Source organism: Elephantulus edwardii, unplaced genomic scaffold (genome assembly GCF_000299155.1).
Source record: "Elephantulus edwardii isolate Elephantulus edwardi_28Jun2011 unplaced genomic scaffold, EleEdw1.0 scaffold00056, whole genome shotgun sequence".
In the NCBI taxonomy this organism is placed as follows: domain Eukaryota; kingdom Metazoa; phylum Chordata; class Mammalia; order Macroscelidea; family Macroscelididae; genus Elephantulus; species Elephantulus edwardii.
Genome location: NW_006399806.1, coordinates 2,071,537 through 2,094,881, shown reverse-complemented (window position 1 = coordinate 2,094,881; position 23,345 = coordinate 2,071,537). Strand labels below are relative to the sequence as shown.

General features: G+C 37.9%; 1 protein-coding gene across 4 annotated transcripts in view; it reads left to right on the top strand.

Moving 5' to 3' along the window:
- GRIA4 (glutamate receptor, ionotropic, AMPA 4) overlaps positions 1 to 23,345 on the top strand; it is a 584,876-nt gene that overhangs the window by 429,791 nt on the left and 131,740 nt on the right. For all 4 annotated transcript variants that reach the window (XM_006887293.1, XM_006887295.1, XM_006887294.1 and 1 more), the window contains one exon: positions 8,932 to 9,116. In XM_006887293.1, the coding sequence (XP_006887355.1) occupies positions 8,932 to 9,116 (185 nt within the window). The remainder of the gene's footprint in view (positions 1 to 8,931; positions 9,117 to 23,345) is intronic.

Genomic DNA, 23,345 nt, shown 5'->3' with positions numbered 1-23,345 from the left:
GGGCAAACTCAAGACCTTCCATCTTATCACAGGTTTACAATCACTTATGTAGCTTCAGGCTGTATGAGTGGGAAAATTTTTCTTTTTGCTATGCCCTGCCTGAACTGTTACATAAATAAATGCTATAGCCACAGCTGCTGATTATTTAACCAAACTATAGTCTTAGTTATTCTTTCTGTGTGCCGAGACCTTGGGGTCCTGACTATGACCTTTGAACATGCTATTTCAGTCGCAGTGACTAAGCTACTCTGGAAAGAATCCAAACTAAATTGTTACTAAATCTGCTCTGCAGTTTCAGGATGGTGGCATTAAGTGCACTGAGGATTACAGAGTCTTAGTCCTATGACTGAGGTTAACACTCAGCATGAAATAGACTTTTCAGCACACACAGCCACTTGCTTCGGATGCAGACAATTATGACAGACACCGAAATTAATAAAGGTGGTAGAGTAAGTCCATGAATAAACTGGGTTACCATCAAGTTGACCCCAAGTCGTGTTGATCTCACGAGTGCCAGACTAGAACAGTCCTCCATAGAGGTATCACTGGCTTTTCAAGAGCAGAGAACAGCCCTTCTTTCTGTCTCTGAGTGGATTTGAATTTTCCATCTATTAGTCAGCCGTCCAGGGCACACTACCCATGAGCAATCCTGGACACTCCCCATAATTATTTACGAATCTAATTTGAAAGACTATAGTATGAGCAAGTGCAAACTGTTCCCCTTTTCATTTCCCCTTTTTTGGGTTTCAGTGACCCTTTCCTTTCCCTTTCTATGGAATCCACATAATTTTTCCTTCCACATTCCATTCTCTTGGTTAATGTTTCTCCCTGCCCATATTCATCAATGTAATATATCTTCCATCTCAATACTAAAATGTTCAGATTCTATTTTCTACTAATTTCTATGTTCTCATCTCTTCTCATTTCCTCATCAATCTAGATATGACCTCTCAAAAACTTTCCCACCTAGCATCTCATTGGTGGTGTTTATGTTAAGTACATCAGTGTGACATTCTAATTGAAAATACAGTGGGCACTTATCCAACAGAAAAGCATTATAGTACATGGGAAACTCCCTTCTCTCTTTTTTTTAAATTTTATTAATTTTAATGAAAGTTTACAGAGACTTAGGGTTTCCAGTCATTCGTGCCATAAAGGGTTAACTATTTCCCATTGAAGAGGACATGCAACCAAATAAGTAGCTCCTCTTGGGTTACTGGAAACAGGAGGAGCATCCACTTCCTAAGCAACATGCCTCTGGAAACTCTATGAACTTTGATAAATGTCAATAGTTATAGAGAGGTTTCAGGCATTTTGTACATAGGGTAACTATGAGTCACTATAACTCGAAGCCAGTAAACACCACCACCACAACTTGTGTTATTAGAAGCCCTATTTCTAAGGGCTGTGACACTGATGTGTCAAATGCGTTAATGGTTGGCTACCCAATGCAGACAGAGAGTGGGGTGGAGCTCCCTGATTAAAACAAGCTTGGAAGGAGGAGTGGCATCCACTACCATAATAGCTTGCCTCCGGAAACCCTATGAACCTGGAGAGAGGATGAAAGGCACCCAAGCATTGAGGACTCTCCTTCATCAGGTCGTTGTGAGCGGCCTGAGACTCGATGGCACTTAGCAACAACATTTCTAAGGGACTTTAGTACTCACCCAAAGTAGGCCATTATTCATGAAAAATGTAAATGTGTTGACATGTAAGGAAGCTGTGGCTGAACATGTATTAGCATAATTTATAAAATCATTATATGACAATAACATTGTAAAATATTTATATGTAAATGGATAGTGTTCTTTGTTGTTGTTATGTACCCTTGAGCCAAAATTGACTTATAATTGAACCTCCAGTTGGTTTTCATATGCAATAAATTGCACAAAATAAGATTTCCTGTCCCACAGAGCAACTAGTGGATTAGAACATAGGGTTGCTATGAGTTGCAAGCGACTCGACAGCACATAACAATAACAACACCACAGTAACCTTTAGGTGGACAGCAAAGCTCCTTACCACTTAAGAAATTCAATAATGTGTGCATTCTGCATGTTCTCAGTCTTATTTTAAAAATTATTTTTATTCTTTTGAAATTACTTGTGTAATGGTTAATTACATAACCATCAGTTTACAGGATAGCAAATTTCTTCTAAAACAAAAATCGTGTTTTTTGTTAATTTTTTTCTTTAATCTTGACAGGTCAATAGAGCATTTTGGATGTAGTAGGTTTTCAATAATTCACAGTGAGTTAAAAATTAGGCAGTTTTTTGGGAGGTAGAAACAAGACTTAAAAATACTCCTTTTATAAGCAAATTTTTGATAATCATGTAAGATTCACCTAAAACAGAAGGAGTAATTTGGTGACTAATGATGCTGTATGGCATATTCTCTGATACATAGGTGATAAAAATCATAGAAAACTGTGAGAAAAATATAATTTAATATAAGATTTTTCCAGTTTATATAACAGTAAAGTTACATAATCACAAATTCAACAGCAATATCTTTTCCTAGTTAAAAATCTTGGCAAATAAATAGGACTCGCTCATCTGAGTAGCATCCAATAATAAGGAAGCATATTAAAGTCAAACACAGCTTTTAGATTTTTCAGCCAGGCTCTGTTAACTGTGCCCTTTGCTCTGCTTCGGAAAGATGTCATTTATTTCTGACTATGATTAATGGTGTTTTTCTTGGTTGTGCTTTAGGTTTTTTTTATTGTTGGGTTTTGTTTTTGTTGTTTTTTGATCATGGGCCAACTGTCCTTTAACAAAAACTGTATCATAGAGTATCTTATTTCAACTTTGGCATCATTTGGAAATTTGAAACATCAGAAATTAAAAAGGGATTAGAATTATTAGTTTTGTTGAGATTCTTTCAGTAACTATAGTGCAACTAGGAATATATATATATATAAAATCATACATATAGTGCAACTAGGAATATATATATATATAATCAGAATGCTAGTGCCATTTATGAAAGATATGCCTGTAAGAAAAGAGTAGCATGGATACCTGGTACTAACACAAGGCCTTATGACCATATTATGATACCTTCATTCCCCAAAATAGTAATATCTAAAGAAATGTGCCAATCTTAAATAATCTTATGGAGTAAGAAGACTTCAATACATGTGACCCCTGGTCAACGTTTACAACACTTAATGAAATAAACACATGGATTCAAATTCTTTTCTTTTGGATGTAAAGAGGTGATGGAAGGGGAACTAAACCCTTAGTGTATAACTTTTAAACCATTTTGAGCCAAAGAAAAATTTCCACAGTTATGTCAAAAAAGTGACTAAAATGGAACATCACCTCAGTTACTGCCAGAGATAGTCCCAGTAACAGAATAAGTGAAGCATGGACATATATACTAAGGTAGAATTTGCACTATCATATTATATATGTATTGAATGGGAAACAAGGAGAAGAGTACTAGGTTTGGGGAGAAATTTAGGCAAGATTTGAAAAGATAATTATAGGCATACATTGCAAAAGAAAAGAGTAAATGGAGCAATAGGAATACCTGAGTAATTATAAAGCAATTAACATACCCTCTCTCTTCCTCTTTGGGGACTTTTTTCTCCTGCTTAGATAAAAATGAATACTGACTGCCACAGTATTTCATTTGGCAGGATATCAGGTAATTTATATTTCAAATGTGATCTCATCATCAGTTCCATCTGTTGATATTAACTGAGCGTCAGTGATGTTTGAAACTCTAACTTTTAAAAGATAAACCTAAAAATTGCAATCTCTAAGTATGAAAAGTCTCACATACCAACCAGAAAAATGAATTAAAAATACAGTTTTCTTAGAAGAGCTTATACATTTTTTTAACTGGCAAGCTGTCATTTTTAACTCATCCGTTTGCCCACTGTAGGGACCAAGGAACAGATGGGAACGTATAGAGTAAAAAGAGTCAGGGCAGTAGGAGTGCATGTCAAAACCAATGACCAGGAAAGCCATTTTGAATAATAAACCTATGAAATAGGTATCTGCAATAGAATGAGCTCAGACAGAGATTGCCATTGTGTTTAGATGCTGTCATGAAGTGATTCTATACTTATGGTGTCCCCAGGTACAAAGGTGGTTGTAATCCATACTATTTTAGATCTTCTTAAGTAAGACTAAGATATATTGCTTCTGATGGTGATGATGATGTTGCTTCGTATGGTTAAAAAATATTAATAAAGAAATAATGGCCTTTGACTAACCAATTGTTGTCTAAGGAATATTGTGGGGTGTGAATCTCTTTACTCTTACCCTTTAACATACCAATATAAATCAAAGTTTGAGAAAGCAAAAAGGTTTCAAAACACTTGAATAGCTGTGCCACGCTCAGGCACCAGTAGTTTGTTCTCATTCCTTATCTATGGTGCTGGGATATGTCTGCTTCCTTTATTGTTGTTGTTGTTGTTGTTGTTGTTATCATCGTTGTGTACCGTAGAGTTGGAACCAACCCATAGCTGACCCTCCAGTGGGTTTTCAGAGGCAGTTAATCAGCTGGGTGGAGATTGTCGATTCTTCTTCCATGGGGCCTCTTCAGTGGTGGCCTTGAATAGTGTACATTTGGGATTGCACCTCAGCTTTTTGCCACTAGGCCACCAGAGCTCCCCCTACTTCCTTGAGACATGCAGAAAGGTCTAGGTCAAAAACAGAATGGAAGTCTTTTTCTTCTGAAAGGCACTCTTCCTGCATCAACCTGTTCTCTGTCAACCTTCAAGACCCACCTCTAGTTATTCCTCCTAGGTGTTATTTGATTCTTGACCTATCCAAGCAAATTTACCCAGGACTTCCGTTGGGCCACTAATTCAGCTTGAGTACTACCATTACCACACCTTTATAAAATTAATTACATTTGATTATTTGAATGTCTATGTCTCCTGCAAAGAAGCCAAAGATGGGTGACTTTTAATCAGCAGCTCTCAGGCCTGTTTTTCATTGTTTTGTTCTGTTTTTTGGTCAAACATTCTTCTAGGTCGTATACCCCTGGTGTTTCCACTTTCTGTACAGTGGTACCTTGTGGTTGCTGTGAAGCTGAACACTGTGACACTGATGTATCAAATATGTTAATGGTTACCCATGGCGGACAGTGTTTGGTAGAGCTCCCTGATTAAAACAAGCTTGGAAGCAGGAGTGGCATCCACTTCTATAATAGCTTGCCTCCAGAAACCCTATGAACCTGGAGAAATTATGAAAGTCACACAAGTGTTGAGGACTTTCATTCATAGAGCCACTATGAGTCGCCTACAACTCAATGGCACTTAACAACAACAACAACAACAACAACATGCCTTCTGCATGATTATGAGCTTGAACATCTAATTCTTTACTTCATTCTTCACATTAATTTTTTAAAGTTTTTTGTTTTTCTATCTTCTTAATTGTCTAAAATTTAAAATTATCTATCCAGGGATTGCTCTTGTCCCTGTGGGGAACTTAGAAAGGGAGCCAACCGGTAGAAATGCATGAGCCAACTATCACTATGTGAAGTCGAAGAAACACCCAGAGCAGATGTCTGTTCTCATTGTTTAATTCGAGTGTCTCAGTGAAGACAAGGACAGGGGAGTATTGCTCTCTCACCTTGTTGCTTTGGGGCATGATAATACACTGTATGAAATACATTTTTTACTCTTCCTTTCCCTTCCCAATCCTGCCTTATTTTTAAAGCTCATTTCAGATATAACATATTCCATGGAGCTTTCCCTGACATCTGTGGCTTCATTTGCATATCTATTTCCATGGTGTTCCATAATTGCCTCTGTCACAACACTTACTGGCCTTTTTGTTCCTTTCTCCTTCCACTTGTGAAAGGCCACTCATCTTTTTGTCCTGGTATCTAAACTAGCTTAGGAAAAGAGTTTTCAAATTAATATTTTTTTCTTGTGTACTGTCACTTAGTATAGAATTCCCACCTTTAGGGGCTGTATCAAAAATGTTCCTGAGAGATTGGGTTCATTCACTCATTCATTGACACTGAGTTGGCACCCACATGTAACTGGATTTCCAGGGCTGTGTTGCACGGAAGCAGACTGCCCATCTTTCACAAAGATGCTGGTGGATTCCAAATGCCAGTGAAGTTTGACCTCTGGATTAGCAGAGCGTCTGTCTATGGACTACACCACCAGAGACTCCTCTAGTTAGTGTGTTTATTGAGATTTATAACTGCCTTCCTCTTCTTCAACAATAAACACAAGAGAATCAATATCAAACACTTTGATGTAAAAGAAGACAGTACTTTTTACTTCTACACAATATTGAAAGACTTGGAAATGAAATTGGTTTTGCTAGAAATTGTACGCTTTCCATTTGTAGCAAAGTTGTAAAGATAACTGTCAGAATTGTCATCTGTTCTGTTTCACGATACTTTTTTTACACATTGTGATTATACAGGATAAAACATACCATGCAACTCCTATACCTGTCCAGGTAATCTAAATTCACAGGACAGAATAGAGCTGGCCTATAGGATGGGGTCCTTTAGTTACCTGGACAGCAGTGAGTTTTAATCTATATGGAAATAGACTGGCACCTCTTCCTCCCATGCATGTTATAACAGCATATTCTAAACTTTGTGTTCCTTCATGAAATCAAGTTTCTATTTGTGTTTATATTTCCACTCCCAACTGAGTACATCCCACCTTTGAATCTCAGCTTTCTTTTTTTTTATTTGGGTGTTGTGTGCCTCCTGTTATCACTATGCAGGGCTATGTAGGAAAGCAAATCTTACAACCCAATTCCTGACACTAGTGGTTATTTAACTCACCCCAACTTTACACTACTCTTCAATCAAGGAAATAACACCTTCTTTCTATATATACCAGGGAGCTCTGGTGGCCTATAGTGGTGGTGTTGTTATGTGCCGTTGAATCGCCTGTGGCTCATAGCCACCGTATACACAACAGCCCTAAACTCTGCTTTATCCTGTGCCAATCACACCGTCTCCAACACACCTACTCCCATTACCCCAGTCACTGAATCAATCCATCTCATAGAGGGTCTCCCCTCCTGTGCTGTCCCTTCACCCTCCCAAGCATGATGCCCCTCTCCAAGGAGTGGTCTCTCCTTGCAACATGTCCAAAGCATGCCAGACAAACTTCAGAATCCTTGCCTCCAAGGAGCAGCCTGGTTTAATCATCTCTAGGACAAACCTGTTCATTCTCTTATCAGTCCATAGTATATTTAATACTCTAACACCACAGCTCAAAGGCATCAGTTCTCTTTCTTTCATCCCTAGTCACTGCCAAGCTCTCTGACACATAGCAAGTGATTGCAAACTCTGGTGGCCTGGTGGAAAGAAACTACACTGCAATCTCAAAGTCATGTGATTCAAACCCACCAGCTACTCCACAGGAGAATGGGCACTCTTTTCCAAAGCAATTTATAGCCTCTGAAAATCCCCTGGAGGATCAGCTATGAGTCAGTTCTAACTCAAGAATACACGCCAACAACAACAACTACAAATGCCTGTCCACATCACTTGCTGAGTCTTGACAATGTTGGATCCTGAATAAGAACTATGGTACTGATTCTTCCATCTTCTCTTCCATAGTTGGATTTTTAAAATGTCATTACTTTGCCCCAGGGGAGAGCCAAAAATAGTAATCCAAAATTATTTCTGTCTAGTGAGTATTTTTTTCTCAATAGAAGAAATAAAATCTATTTTTATTGTGATTTTAACAAAAGTTTACAGAATGGTTGGGTTCCATTCATTCATTATTGCACATTTTGCCCCTCTCTCTCCTTTCTTCCTCCCTCAGTCCACTACGTAATGCACTGCATGTTCCAGATTGTTGTCATACATATAATATCTAATCATACATTATATGAATTATAATGTATAATATACACTATATTGTATATTATACATTATAGTATATATTATACATTATACATTACAATCCTTCCTCAATCTGTTCCAGTGCAGTATTTATTATCAATATACTCTTTCCCTGTTCTCTCATAACCCTCTATGTCAGTCTTATTTTATAAAACTGGGTTATGCAGTATTTGTTCTTTTGTGAATGAGATATTTGACTTAGCATAATGTCTTCAAGGCCCACCCATGTTGTGCAGTGTTTTACAAGTTCATTGTTTTTAAGTGTTGTGTAATATTCCATTGTACGAATGTACTATAGTTTTCATATGTGTTAAAACTATTTTTATAAAAAATATGGCATTTTTTATTAACAGTTAAAAATATATTTATCAAATTGCTAAGGGCCCCCTGTAGCACTGGATTTGTTGGGGTTTTCTCTTTATTGATCTCATCTAAAATTGTGTTTAAGAGCAACGCAGTCTTTTTCAATAGAAAAAATTTTGAGCACTTACTATTGCTACTACCTCACTGACGCAGTACTAAATGGAATTATGTTGCTCTCAACAAGATGGGTCTACACAGTGACTCCAGCGATGAGCTCAAGTATATTAGGGATAATGATTAAAGCACAGGATAGAACAAGGTTCAGATCAGTTGTTCATAGGGTCCCCATTAGTCACAGTCAACTTGATAGCACTTAACAAAAAATAACAGTGATGAAACAAAAAACAAATTTCCAGAAATAACCACTAAGATTACTACTTTTCTATGCACGCAACTTAAATGCTAGGACATAAAAATTTTGATGTTGATTTCTTGACTGTATTAGTAACCCACAAAAACCAAGAAACAAACCCACTGCCCTCCAGCTAATGCTGACTCATGACTAAATCTTCACTGAAGGAGCCTGCCTCATCTTTCCTGAGGGTCATTGTCTTTCCTTTACCCAGAGTGACTGATGGTTTGAGCCTCCTATCTCTTGGTTAGAAGTGCAACATCCAATGCTCTATACCTCCAGGGCACCTTCAGTCCTTAAAGAACAGACAAAGCATATTATTTTTTAGTAATTCTTTTGTTTGTTTGTTTGTTTTCTTCCCACAGGATACTCGATACTTCAAGCTATTATGGAAAAAGCAGGACAAAATGGTTGGCATGTCAGTGCTATATGTGTGGAAAATTTTAATGATGTCAGTTATAGACAACTGCTAGAAGAACTGGACAGGAGACAAGAGAAGAAATTTGTAATAGACTGTGAAATAGAAAGGCTTCAAAACATATTAGAACAGGTAAGTTTTTGGTTTAACATAATTATTAACATAGGTTGTTTACAGAAAAGTTACTCTTTGATTTACCTGTTTCCAGTAACTTCCCGCAATCTTCTCGTTTCAAGTAATTTTACTCCATGAGTAATCTCTAGGATTTCCTTGTACTTTCTTAACAAATGCCATTTTGGTTTTTAGGTCTTAATGCAGTTAGAAACTATGTCTCACACAGTATGTGCAAAAAAGAACTATTTTTGAATCATTTTAAAAGCCAGTTAGCCACCTATTTCAAAAACACTAATTCTGAAGATTATTACTATTTAAAATATATGAAGATTTAAAAAAAATGAAGGTGCCTATCTCTTTACCAATCTTTGGTAAAGGTAGGAATAGAAGGGGCATAACTCTATAAGAAGTAGCAGTGAAATTAAAAAAATAAAATAAAAATTAAGTAGCATAATGCATATTGCATATTTTCTCTACATGCTGAACAAAAATACATTACCTTCATAGGGAAGCTAGTTTTCAACTTTACTTTTCAAGATAAAAGAATTCTTGAATGAAATATTCAATAAATATTTGTTGATTTTTAAAAAATTTTATTAGAAGTAGCCATGAGGAAATACAACTAGTTTTGTCATTGAGTTAAATTATAGGAAAGTATCATCAAATAATGGATAGCTTTTGCCTTCTCTGAAAACGTATACCTCATGATTAAGCGTTGGGAGGCTGTAGTTTGGCCAGACTTACAGTGAATGAACGCCATCTAGTGGTTTTAGAAATGGTTGCTCATATTTATCAATCATATATTCGCATGGCTTGAAAAGCGTAATTTTTCGGTTGTTTAGTTTGCTACTTATAGTTTATCTGTATAATTAAAATATGTGATTTGCAATAGTAAACTGATCAGTATGGCGGGTTATTCATAATAATAGCTTCAGTATTTAGCTATTTTCCAGGGTTCCTCTTGAATACCTGAGGGCATTAAATGAGATATTCACCTTTTCTATCTCAACTCTATGAAAATTACAACCATCTTGAACTATACTCTAAAAGGAACTGACAGAATTTACAGTGGCCTCATAAACGGGATAGAGGGCAGCATCAAGTGACAATGTCAGACGGAATGAACCAGCATGGCTCTCCATACAATTTTTTTCTTGTGTAATTTTTCAGCAGAAACTTGTAATTTTTTTGGTAAATACAGTCATGTAGTTATAGAAATAAAAATAAAATTTCAAAAGCCAAGTCACATATAGTAATATGCTACAAGGCTAAAACTCCAGGCCAATTTACTTTTGAACCTTGTGACGTACTCTGGTGAGAATCATTATTATTTAACCAATTTCAGTGATGCTTCTGATTATGCGGTTTCATTATTCACGTGGTACATTTTCCAGCAACACCCTGTTTTTTCTCATTGCTGCCAACGCTATTACAATCACAGAGTCTGTTAAAATTTCTGATGTTTTATCTATAAGATTGTAGTTATTAGTGTTTGTGAACATATCTCAATGACTTTTTTTAAAATTTTGGGTTTTTAAAATAATTTTCATGAACATTTACAGAGAATTTGGATTTCCATTCATTCATTGCTGCACTTCTCTCCCCGCCCAGCCCTCTCCCCCCGCCCCCCCAGTTCGCTCCTCTCTTTCAAAAGTAAAAGAAAGACTCCCTCCCTGGTACACAATCCTCCCGCACCCCTCCTACCACCCCAAGTACATTCCACTATGCAACCTTAATTGTGGACTCTTGTGATAACCATAATACCGTATCATACATCGCTTTTAAATTATTCAGTCCCTCATCTGTTTCAGTGCAGTATACACAATTTATCCAGTCTCAATGACTTTTTGAGAATAAAGACGCAATCAAAAGAGCAAGGAAAATGGAAAAAGTTTCAGCTAAGTCACTAGTATTATTAGAACTGATAATTTATCAATTTTGTTAATATTCATATGAACTGAAAAAAATGCAACTGTATTTATCACATAGCGTTCTGTGATTGAAATTGTAATAAACATTACTAAAGATTGTCTGTGGAGCTCTGGTGGCCTAATGGCAGAAGCTAGGCTACAATGTCAAAGGTTCAAGGTCTGAATCCACCAGCTGCTCCACAGGAAAAAGATGGACAGTCTCTTCCCATGAGATTGACTGCCTCCCAAAACTCGTCAGAGTCAGCTATGGGTCAATTCCAACTTAGTGGCATACAACAACATCAAGGATTGAATGTGATCTGATTCAGAAAGAGATCCCTAAGGAAGGAAGGCTTACATCACGAGTTACCACAATGAGTGACTACAATTCTAGATACTTCTGTCATAGTTCTTATAGAGCTACTACTCTAAAGGAATATCTTCCCTGGCTGTTCAAGTGCACCAGTGACATCTCTGTGGGAGAAATATGGGCAATCTGCTGCTCTATAATTTATGAACCCCGAAAACCCACCAGAAGGTCAGGATATGAATCTCTTCCAACTGGACAGCAATGAGGTCCAGGGTTGGTGTGTGTGTTTGTTTTCATTACCCTTAATAGAAGAAAGCAAACAAAAACGCCTCTGAATACTGGCAATTACTAACAATAAAGTCATACTGAGGGTGGCCAAACAGCCACTAAGTCTCTATCTATCAAAGGTTTGTAAATTTTTCCTTTGCAATGGGGGTTTGTGGAATCCATAAAAAACCCCTTTCTATTTCACTTTCTTCAGCAACATGGTCACTGTAATTCTCTCTCTCTGCCCCTTATTGAGAATTTGAGTTGTTTGACCTGAACAGCTAATGCTTTGTAAATAGCACCCAGTGCATCCCACAGAGAAGCCAATTCTAAAATTGCCTGGATTGCCAAATTCCCATCAGTGTGAGCAAGACTCAGAAAGACCCTCCATCGCTCCTGTGCTTAACAGACCAAGTCTGGAAACCATTGAGAGCCTAAAGCACACTGACCCATTTCAGAGGCTTAGCTGGTTTCTAAGAAGAAAATTGACACATCTGTGTGTCTTGGAAAAACTCTGAATAAGACTTAAGAGGTTCCCTCTAAAGGCGCTGGACATCTAATTTTTCTCCTGCCATTTCAGAGAAATTTGAAAACTTGAATGTCTGTCTTTTGTTTTTTATTTTGATTGGAGTCAAAGTTTACAAAGCAAATTCATTTTTCATTCAACCACTTATGCACATTTTATTCAAAAGCATTAGTTTCAATCCCCCTCTTGCTTTTTGAGAAGCTGGTTTTCTTCTTCTGCCTTTAGAGTTCTAAAAGATTTCTCTATCAGGACTGCATAGTAATAATGAAAATAATAGACCTGTGTCTGTTTAAAATGCCCCTAAGGTGTAAATCATATAAATTAGAACAAAGTCTGCCGTGAGGTAGGGAAATATCATATTCTTAATTGACCTACAGCTCTGGGGGCACTGTCCTAAGAGAATTTCCCTGTTAACCCAAAGGCCAAGCTCCTCTGGTAGTGCATGTCCACCAGGGGCCCAGGGGAGAAAGATGAGCAGCTTCCTTTGGGGGATTTAGAGCTTTGGAAACCTGCTAGTAGGTCAGCTGTGAGTCAATTTCTGCTTGATAGCAATGAGTTTGAGGTTTTAGTTTTCATTTTCCTATAAAATTCTCAAAAAAGACCAATTTTCTGATTCTGTACATGATTTCTTTTTCACTATCTGTATTGAAAAAGGAGCTCCAGAGGGGTAATAGGTCAGGTTTACGGCTGCTAATCAAATAGTTGCTTGAATCCAACAGTGGCTCAGTCAGAAATGATGAGGCAATCACCTGTAGAGATTTGAAACCTGCTGGAGGGTGGTGATGCATCTGAATTGACTCAATGGTCATTGATCATTCCTTAACTGAGGCATTTGATGCATCAGAATTCTCACCTTCCATTTAGGAGACCCTAGATTTGAATTCTGGTCAATGCTCTTTAAGCACAGCCACCAAGTATCAGTCAGTCAATGATGATGCCTGTGTTGCAAAGGTGCTGAACTAACAGATGCAGCCCTGGACATGCTCTCCAGTCTGTGCCAGGCAATTGGAGGACAGCTGACTGACTGGAAATGATCCATATTTTCCCAAGAAAGGTGACCCCACAGAATGCGGAAAACGTAGAACAAAATCATTACTATCACAAGCAAGCAAAATACTGCTGAAGATACTAAAAAAATGGCTAGAATAGTACATTGACAAGAAACTGCCAGAAGTTCAATCTGAGTTTAGAAGAGGCCATGGATGGTGTTAAAACTTTGAAAAATGGCTCTTCTACCCATTGTGCTATCCCCCACTGAGGGCATGTGCTCTGGCTCCCTCAACTGCAGACACATGGTCTTGCAAGTCATCATAACTGTGGAACCAGTAGAAGAGAGCACTTTCCATACTGTGGTAGGAGACTATAAAGAGACTGTGGCAAGGTGTAGCCTGACAGAACCCTGGAGATGGAGCCAAAGTTAAAGATTTTGTTTCTGGATGACTGAATGAAAAGATGACTTAGACTGCTATGAGACAAAGCTTGCTGGACAACTGAGGAAACCAGAAGTTTATTTGTGCTGTTGAACTGAACCTAGACTTCACTTGTTTACTGAGAATCTTTCTGAACTAATTGAGGAATTATGTCTTGCTGTCAGATTGGCTTGGAGCTGCTGTTCGTTAAGTATGTGATATCCTTTGTCTCCCACACATCCCAACCTATTTCCTTATTAAACCCCACAATTATGAGTAAAGCCTATGAGTCAATTTGCAATAAACATTGGACCCAATGATTCAAAGAAATAGAAGCTGGAGCATGGGGAGGTGTCATGTATGACCATGTATCTATTTGTTTGGTGCTATAGATGTTCTTGGTGGGGACAGTTCCTCTTTATGAAGCAGGTAGAAGCCCAGTATCAGCCTTCCACATGTTACCACTGCTCCTTATATACCATGGCACTAAGGATATCATTGCTAATGTAAGATAGATCTTTCCTGGAAGCAGGAAATTTAAAAAAAAAGTCTATTTGCACTTTATTGACTATGCAAAGGCAAGTGTGGATCATAACAAACTATGTCTAACTAACTAACATTGAGAACAATGGGAATCCCAGAACACTTAGTTGTGCTCATGCAAAATCTATACCTAGATCAAGAAGCCGTTGTCTTAATGGAGCAAGGGAACACTGCATGGTTTAAAAGCAGGAAGGATGTGCATTAGAGAGATTTCCTTTCTCCATACATGTTGTCTGTATGCTGAGAAAATAATTTGTGACACTAGATTTTATGAAGAGGAATGTGGCATCAGTATTAGAGAGAGAATCCTCAACAATCTGTATTTTGTAGATGACACACCCTTGCTTAGTGACAAATGAGGAGGACTTGAAACACTTGGTACAGAAGATCTAGGATTACAGCCCTCAATATGGTTTACATCTCAACATCAAGAAACAAAGGTCTTCATCACTGGGCGAGCAACAACATTATGATACTTGCAGAAAGTATTGACGTTGTCAATGATTCCATCTTGCTTGGGTCAACAATCAACACATTTGCTACCAGCAGCCAGGAGATCAGGAGACATTGCACAGGGTAAATTTACTGTCAGGGAATCTCCAAAATACTTACGAGCAGTGTTGTCAGTTTGTAGACTAAAGATGCACTTGATTCAGGACACAGTCATTTAAATTACTTGTTAAAAACATCAGAGAGCTAGACAATGAATAAGAATGACAGAAGAAGTGATGCCTTTGAGTTGTGGTACTGAAGAAAAGTAATGCATATTTCACAGACTGCCAAGAGAACAAACAGATATATCTTAGGGAAAGTGCAGCCATATTGCTTCTTGGAGGCAAGGATGGTGGATGACACTTCATCTCTCATACTTTGGACATATTGCTAAGACAGGCTTTTTTCCTTTGAAATGGACATCATGCTTGGAAAGATGGAGAGTCAGCAAAGAAGAGGAAGGCCGCCCAATGAGATGGATTGATGCAGTGACTGCAGTGAGGAGCTCTAGAGCCTCAGATGATGACGATGGCTCAGGATAGGATAAGGTTCAGCTCTGTTGTTAGTGTTGCTATGAGTCCTCAACTCGACAGCACATAACAACAACAGCAACATGACGCTGAATTGGATTCATCGGAGCTGACATCCAATGATGAGCTAGGAAGAAAAGCTTAGTCATCTACTTTTGAAAACCAGCCGGTGTAAACCCTTGGATCATGACAGTCTGTCTCCATGGGGACAATGCAGGACCAGGCAACAGTGGGACACCATGAGCCGGGCCAACACAACAGTACCTAACAGCAATCACAACATGATTTAGGTTTTGGATATCTAACAATGACTAGAGATAGAGAATTGATTCTTTTGAGCTGTGGTGCTGTAGAAAAGTTTTAAATATACCATGGAATGCCAGGAGAACAAACAGGTTTGTCCTAGAGAGGTGAAGTCAGCCTGCTCCTTGGAGGCAAGGATTTTGAAACTTCTTCTGACATACTTTGGGCATGTTGCAAGGAGGGACCAATCCTTGGAGAGGGACGTCATGTTTGGGGATGGAGAAAGAAAGGGAGACCGTTGATGAGATGGATTCATACAGTGACTGGGGTAATGAGGGTAGATGTGTCAGAGACAGTAAAGTTGGCATAGAATGGAGCAGGTTTCAGGGCTGTTGTACATAGAGTCTCTATGATTCGTAGGTGACTCAATGGCACATAACAACAATAAACAATTTTTTAAAACTGCATTTCTTGCTTTGTTAATTTTACCAAACATGAGCATTAATCCCAACTCTGTCAAGAAGTTTAAAATTTACTTTAATATCTCTATTTTTCAATCCTCCCTTTTATAAACTGAGATAACATTAGAAAGCAATTTAAAGGAATCAACCAAACCATTACTTTTCAAGTTAATATATGCTAAGTAATCTTGATCAGAAAATGTATGTGAGAAAGTAGCATTCTCCCAAAATATTGTGGGATTATTAATACACTGAGGATTCAGAAATGTGTAAATAAATTTTCGTTGTTGCAGTATACCATCAAGTCAGAACCAACTCATAGGTGACCAATGAGTTTTCATGTAAATTGCACTAGAGGAGATTGATCAACTTCCTCCCACAGAGCAGCTGCTGGATTTGAACTATATGTGGCAACACAGCTCCTCACCACTAGACCACAGTGGAAAAGGATGACAGAAGAATTGGTACCTTTGAGTTGCTGTACTGAAAAAAACAGCATTGAACATACCACAGACTACCAAGAAAACAAATGGGTCTGTCCTGGAGAGAGTGAAACCACGTTGCTCCTTGTAGGCAAGGATTTTGAAACTCCTTCTCACATACTTTGGGCATTTTATCAGGAGGGGCCAGTCCTGGGGAAGGGCATCATAGATAGAAGAGCAGAGTGTCAGTATAGGAGAGGAAGACCCCGGATGAGATGGATTGACACAGTGACTGTTGCAGTAGAGTCAGGTGTGTCAAGAGATAGTGAGGCTGGCTCAGGATAGGACAGGGTCCACAGCCATTGTTTGTAGGGTCTCTATGAGTCGTAGGTAACTCGATGCCACATAACAACAAGAGGTAAGTTTTTGGAAGATAGTGTAAAGTAAATTTCCAGAAGAATAAGAACATTTTGTATGATAGCAACATGTCAGTAACTATTTTGTAAGCATTTTAATTTGTATCATTTTTCAAAGACTTAGTGGGAAACCTTTGCATTATTTTCTCTTAAAATATGCTAATGACAACCCTGTTTGTTTCAATGCCATGAACAAATTAATTCTTAAACACGTTTCTATTTAAAAAAGAAGGTACTTGTCTGAATAATTTTAAATATGAGCTTCAAAATAAGTGTTTGAAAATGAAGCTTTAGTGATTTTACAACCCTAAATTACACCAGAAACAAAAATTGTAATCTGTAAGTATTACCTATGCTGTTGAAGTCGGGGACTGTGGTGGCCTAATCAAGTAGGAAGACTTTCTGCTGGTCCAGGGGCTACATCTCGCTGGCATTTCAAATCTACCAGTTGCTCTGAAGAAGAAAGCTGGGCAATCTCTTCCCATGTAGTTTAAAGCCTTAGAAACCTGAGGGAGTGTCAGCTTTGAGCTGTTACTGGATGACCCCTCTTAATGATGGTCATACAGTCAGGCAATTTTGCAAAAGGAAAGACTATCAATTTATTGGAGAATAAAGAAAGTACAGATTTATTTGAAAATAGGAAAATCCTGTGCATCAAGATTGGAGGAAGATGCACCAACAACATGCATTATGCAGATGATACAACCTTGCTTGCTGAAACTGTGGTGGGCCTGAATGAAGCATTTGCATCAGAAGGTCAAAGACTACAGTCCTCAATTCCAGCTCAACATCAAGAAAAAGATTCTCACCTCTGGGCCAATTGGCAGCACCACGATAAATGGAGAACAGATTGAGTTTGTTAATTTCAGCTTGCTCGGCTCCACAATCAGCATTCTTGGCACCATCAGTCAGGAAACCAAAAGACAAACTGCATTAGGAAAATCTGCTGTCAGGGACTTTTCCAGAGTGCCAAAGAGCAACACTGTCAGTCTGGAAAGTAAGGTTCATCTGATCCAGGTCATGATCTTCACAATTACTTGCTATGTATCAGAGAACTGAAGAGTGACTAGGGATGACAGAAGAAGAATCAATGTCTTTGAGTTGTGATTCTGGAGAAGAGTATTGAACATACCATGGACCACCAAGAAAACAAATTAGTCTGTCCCGGAGAGGGTGAAACCAAGTTGCTTATTAGAGGCAAGGATTTTGAAGCTCTGTCTGACATACTTTGGGCATGTGGCCAGGAGGGACCAGTCCTTGCAGAAGGGCATCATACTGTGAAGGGTGAAGGGACAACACAGGAGAGGAAGACCCTCAATAAGATGGCTTTCCAGAGTAACTGGGATAGTAGGGGCAGGTGTGTCTGAGGTAGTGAGATTGGTTCAGGATAGAGCTGAGTTCAGGGATACTCACAGCATAGGGCTATTATGAATCACACTCGACTGATGACACATAATAAAAACAAGAAGAAAATCCTGTGGGAGAACTTGCAGGACCTGAAAGAAACACAAGCCTAGCTATCTCTGATAAACAAATGTTCACAGCAAAACCACTGACTTCCTTATCTTGTTAGCAATTTTTTTAAAGCCTAACAATCATAATTAACCTTCCTGAGACTTATTACTCCACACACACAGGTACACACAAAGTCAGTATTCCTTCCTCGAGGCAAGGTCAATTTCAAAAACAGGACAATTTCCTACACATAAGCATGACCTTCTGTAAGTTAAATGGTAAGATATGGGCATGTTTATGTATTCTAAGCCTTGGGCTTCATCCTGGCATCTCTCATGTCTAGCACAATCTAAGTAAACTGATGGATTCCAGACAATGTTTTCAGCCAACTTCCAGTTGTGCAGCATTGCTGATTGAAAGATGCAATGCCTATTTACCTATAGCTTGAGTTGCTGAAACTTTGGAACATTAAGAGTGGCAACAAAATCTTAACTCTCACCTAGTGCTATCCTCATTCCAAAAAAATCTCTGGTACTACGTAAAACTTCGCAAAGAGGCCAGCCATCGGGAAAGAGCTCATCTATTAGGATAAGAACATCCTAGTTACCCACCAAGGGTCGTAAAGGCATCTCTTTTTTTATGTTTTTAATTAGTTTGCTTACAAAGTTCATATACATTGTGTTTCACACTATTTTCCATTCACCTTGTGTTTCATACAATCATTCACATGCATTGTGTATTATAAAATCACCATTGGACCCCACCCATCGTTACCCTGTCTTTTCACCAAGATCCTTCCCATTTTCTTCTCCCCCACCCCCTCCACCCACGAAATTGTGCAACACAGGGTCATCCTTTTTTTTTTTTAGTAGCTAGGTCATCAATTTTATAAAAGCACCTCAGAAACAAATGTAAAGAGACTGAGAAACAAAAAAAAAAAGTCAAAATAGAAAAGGAGAGTCAACTATAGTTATGAGAAGACTTCTTAAAGAATAGGAGAGAACAATTCTGTGTAATACCTTTGAATGTATAAATAATGTCCAGAGGGATTATCACTCATTTTAACTGCTGTCAAGTCGGTACCATCTCCTAGCTGACCCTCTAGCAGGTTTTAGAGGCTGTAAATCACACAGGAGAAGACGGCATATAATTTTTTCTGAGAATCTGCTCATGAATTTGAAATGCCAGAGAGGAAATACTTTTGGTTTACATGCATAACTCTTCCCAGACTATAAACCCATCTGTTCCCCCAATACAGGGGATTAACAGCACATTTTCTGGAAGTGAAAGAGCCCTGATTATGTAGTACTGATAACCAGAAGATCAGATGTTCAAATTCACTATCCACTCCATGAAAGAAAGGTTCATAGTTTCCTCCCACAAAGATTTACAGTCTCAGAAGACTAGTAAACGGTTGCTAAAAGTAGGACTTGACTAGATGGCTGTGAGTTTGTTTTTCTGTTTATTTTTATTACTTATTATTGTTGTTACTATTATTACTATTATTACAATGTAGGAATCAATAACAGAATACCAGTTAATTTGTCTCTGAATCATCTTAAATTCAATCAGCATCTAAGTTCACCATAGGTCATTGAGCAATACTGTAGCTCTTATATACCAGGAGTTCTTCCAACCAAGCAAGGGAATAAACCCAAGAATAAATAAGTATAAAAGAATGGGTTCAAAACTAAAATATATGCACAATATATCTTGAACTGGGAAAGTGGATGGCCAGCAATAATCAGAAGAATAAAAATTGTTTCACAGAGAAAACAGATATTTTAATAAAAGATGTATTGGATTTGTTTTTTCTTCCAAGCACAGAAAATTTACCCCATAAAAAAGCCCTGAAACAAGGAGCCCTGAGGAAGCTCAGGTGTTCTTAGTGCTGGCTAGATGTAATGAAAACTGAGTATGGGGACAATGGCAGCAAATGGAGGCGGTTGTCTAGAAATTAAAGGTAACAGAATGCTGATGTGCATTGCCTCGGTTTAATTATAAATCTTATATCTATCAGAGCATGGTCTGTGTTTATTGTCATTTGCCTACTATATCATTTCATTGGTAATCTTTCGCCAAATTACCCAGTGACATGATAGGGACACAAATATAATTGTTGAATAAATGAGATTGTGAATGAGCTTCACTTGTAGACACAGGAGATACCTCTACCCAAAAAGTTTAAGGCAAGAAGAACTAGTGACATTTGAAGTTCCATGAAGGTAAGCTCTTAGATACTTGGAAGTTTCCTCATCCAGAATAGCTCAGCCCCTAACATGATGGAAACCCTAGGTTTTCTAGAGTTTGTTGTATAGACTGATAAAATCACAAGAGTTTCATTTTCATATCTGAAAGTAACAATGAATGAGCTGCAAAGGGAACAAATTAAGCGCCCAAGGAAATTCCTACCGCAAAGAGCATATCAGCAATTTCGCACACTGCAGTCCTGGCGGAACTTGCTGCTTTTGCTTCCTTTTAAAGCTACTTTTGCATATTAAACTTTGCTCAGTCAGGAGATGCAGTAAAGTAGAAACAAATTCAGAGAACCTAAAGTTATGCTAAGAAGGTGAATGTTATGTCTTTAACTCCTTTAGTTGAATTTACTTATATGTGCAAATTGCATATAGGGCTTGACATTTTCATGGAAAACAGAAATGCCTTTAGAAATCTCAGCCAGACTAATGGGATTGGTAAGAGCTGAGAAGGGTGTAAGATGATGTCTTAGAAACTGTTGCCACAGTTGCAGCAATATCACGTGGAATTTTTTTCAAAAAAAAAAAAAAGAATGAAAGAAAGCAAAAGATGTAAATTTTAGGAAGGAAAATAATGTGATTTCCAGAATGCTACTGAAATTAATGCTTTTCTGAAATTAATTCTACAATTAATTTGAGTTCAAATTAACCTGCTTCATTTGATGCTGCAAGAATATTTATTACAATCATTTTAATTATTTGTTAGTACTACTCAACGGTCAACCTCATTGAAAATATAAAGGAAAATCTCCTCATAACTTTAGAGGATTGAAATAAAGACATTTTTTTCTAGCATAAGATATTTAGAAACGGTGTATCTACTGTAATACAAGGGACCTCTGGTAGCCTAGTGGAAAGGAGTTGCACTGCCAAACTAAAGACGTATGTAGTTCTAATCCGCTAGCTACTCTCAGGGGAGAAAAATAGTCAACCGCTTCCCATGCGATTTACAGCATCTGAAAATCCCCTGGAGAGTCAGCTATGAGTCGATTCTGATTCCACAGCATACAATAGCAACAGCAACCCTATGATACATACAGTCAGATTAGAATCTACTATGGTTTAGGGAAAGGTGAGAATCTTTCTGTTTAAGGAGAATGGAGATACTGACTTCATCATTTACTTCAGTAGAAATCAGCATTTACTCTTGAGATATTTAAAAGGCAATGAGATTAACAAAAAGGAACAAAACATTCAGTAATAACTTGGAGGATGGTATTCTGAGCCTTGTAACCCCTACAAATATAGCTATATTTTTTCCAACTAGATGTGTATTAAATAATTTAATAACGTGTTTCACCTTCCAGTAAACTAGATAAATCTTGTATCTTTTTAATCACTTTGACTCAGCCAGAGAAATAATGGAACAAAGTCATTGCTAACTCTTCCCTGAAGATTAATCACATAATGAGCACTGCTACCCTATTGATCTTCTGATCTTCCTGGCTTTCTCCAAGCTCACAGCCAGTGTCAAGTCCAAAGTCAGACTGAGGAAGGAAATTAAAATAGTGTTGAGGTTTCTGTTTTGTTTCTAATTTTTCCTGTGAACTAGTCATTAGCAAATGGAAGAAAGGTGAAAATTAGAGAAAATTTATTTCCTGTTTTTATAAGACCTTTCTCAGAGTCATATATGCCAAATGATTGCAATATTTCCAAAGTGCAGGCCATAAATTGCTTCTAAACCTGTCTTATAACATTCTTTTTAAAACCATAAACCTTTGTTTAAAATAGAATTCTGGATTTATATGTGTGTGTATATATAACGCATACTTGGACCAGGAAGCAATAGTCAGAACAGAGCAGGGAAACACTGCATGGTTCAGTATCAGGAAAAGTGTGCATCAAGGATGCATTCTATCTCCATGCCTTTCCAATCTATATGCAAAACAGATAATTCAAGAAGCTGGACTTTATGAGGAGGAAAGTGGCGTAAGGATTGGACAAAGACTCATCAACAACCTGCATTATGCAGATGACACAGCCTTGCTTGCTGAAACTGACGACATGAGGTGTCTCCTGCAGAAGGTCAATGACTGTAGTCTTCAAAATGGATTGATGCTCAAGAAAACAAATTCTCACCACTGGGCCAAATGGCAGCTTCATGATAGGTGGAGTAGAAATTAAGATTGCTAACAACTTCATCTTGCTTGTTTCCACAATCAACAGTCTTGGCACCAGCAGTCAGGAAACAGAAGATGAATTGCATTGGAAAATCTGCTGTCAAAGATCTCGCTAGAGTACTGATGAGCAATTATGTCAGCCTGGAAACTAAGGTGTGCCTGATCTTCGCAATTACTTGCTATACCTCAGAAACCTGGGCAATAACTAAGGATAACAGAAGAAGAATTGATGCTTTTGAGTAGTGTTGCTGGAGAAGGCTGTGGGACTTACTATGGACTGCCAGAAGAACAAAAAAGCTCTCTCCTGGAGAGAGTGAAACCAAGCTGCTCCCTTGAGGCAATGATTTTGAAGCACCATCTCACATACTTTGGACATGCAGCCAGGAGGGACTAGTCCTTCAAGAAGAACATTATTCTTGGAAGAGTGGAGGAACAGAGTAGGAAAGGAAGACCTTAGATAAGATGGATTGATTCAGTGACTGGATAAGTGGATTGTTTCTATCGGAGATGATGAGATTGGCTCAAGATAGGGCAGAGTTCAGAGCTATTGTACATAATGTTGCTATGAGTGGCAGACAACTCAGCAGCACATAACAACAATAACATATGCATGCTACATATACACATACAACCCTCACCAACACTGTCGTGGAATGGGTTCCAGCTGACAGTGATCTTCCATTGGGGTTTCCAAAGTTGCAATTCTTTACAAGACTGCACATCTATCTCATAAGGAATAGCTGGGACCAAGTTCTGACCTTTTGGTTGGAAACCTGATATGTTATTCATTATGCTACTAAAACTACTCCTTACAAATATATATAGTTATATATTATATATATGTGTGTGTTTGTATATATATATTTCATTATATATGTATATATATAT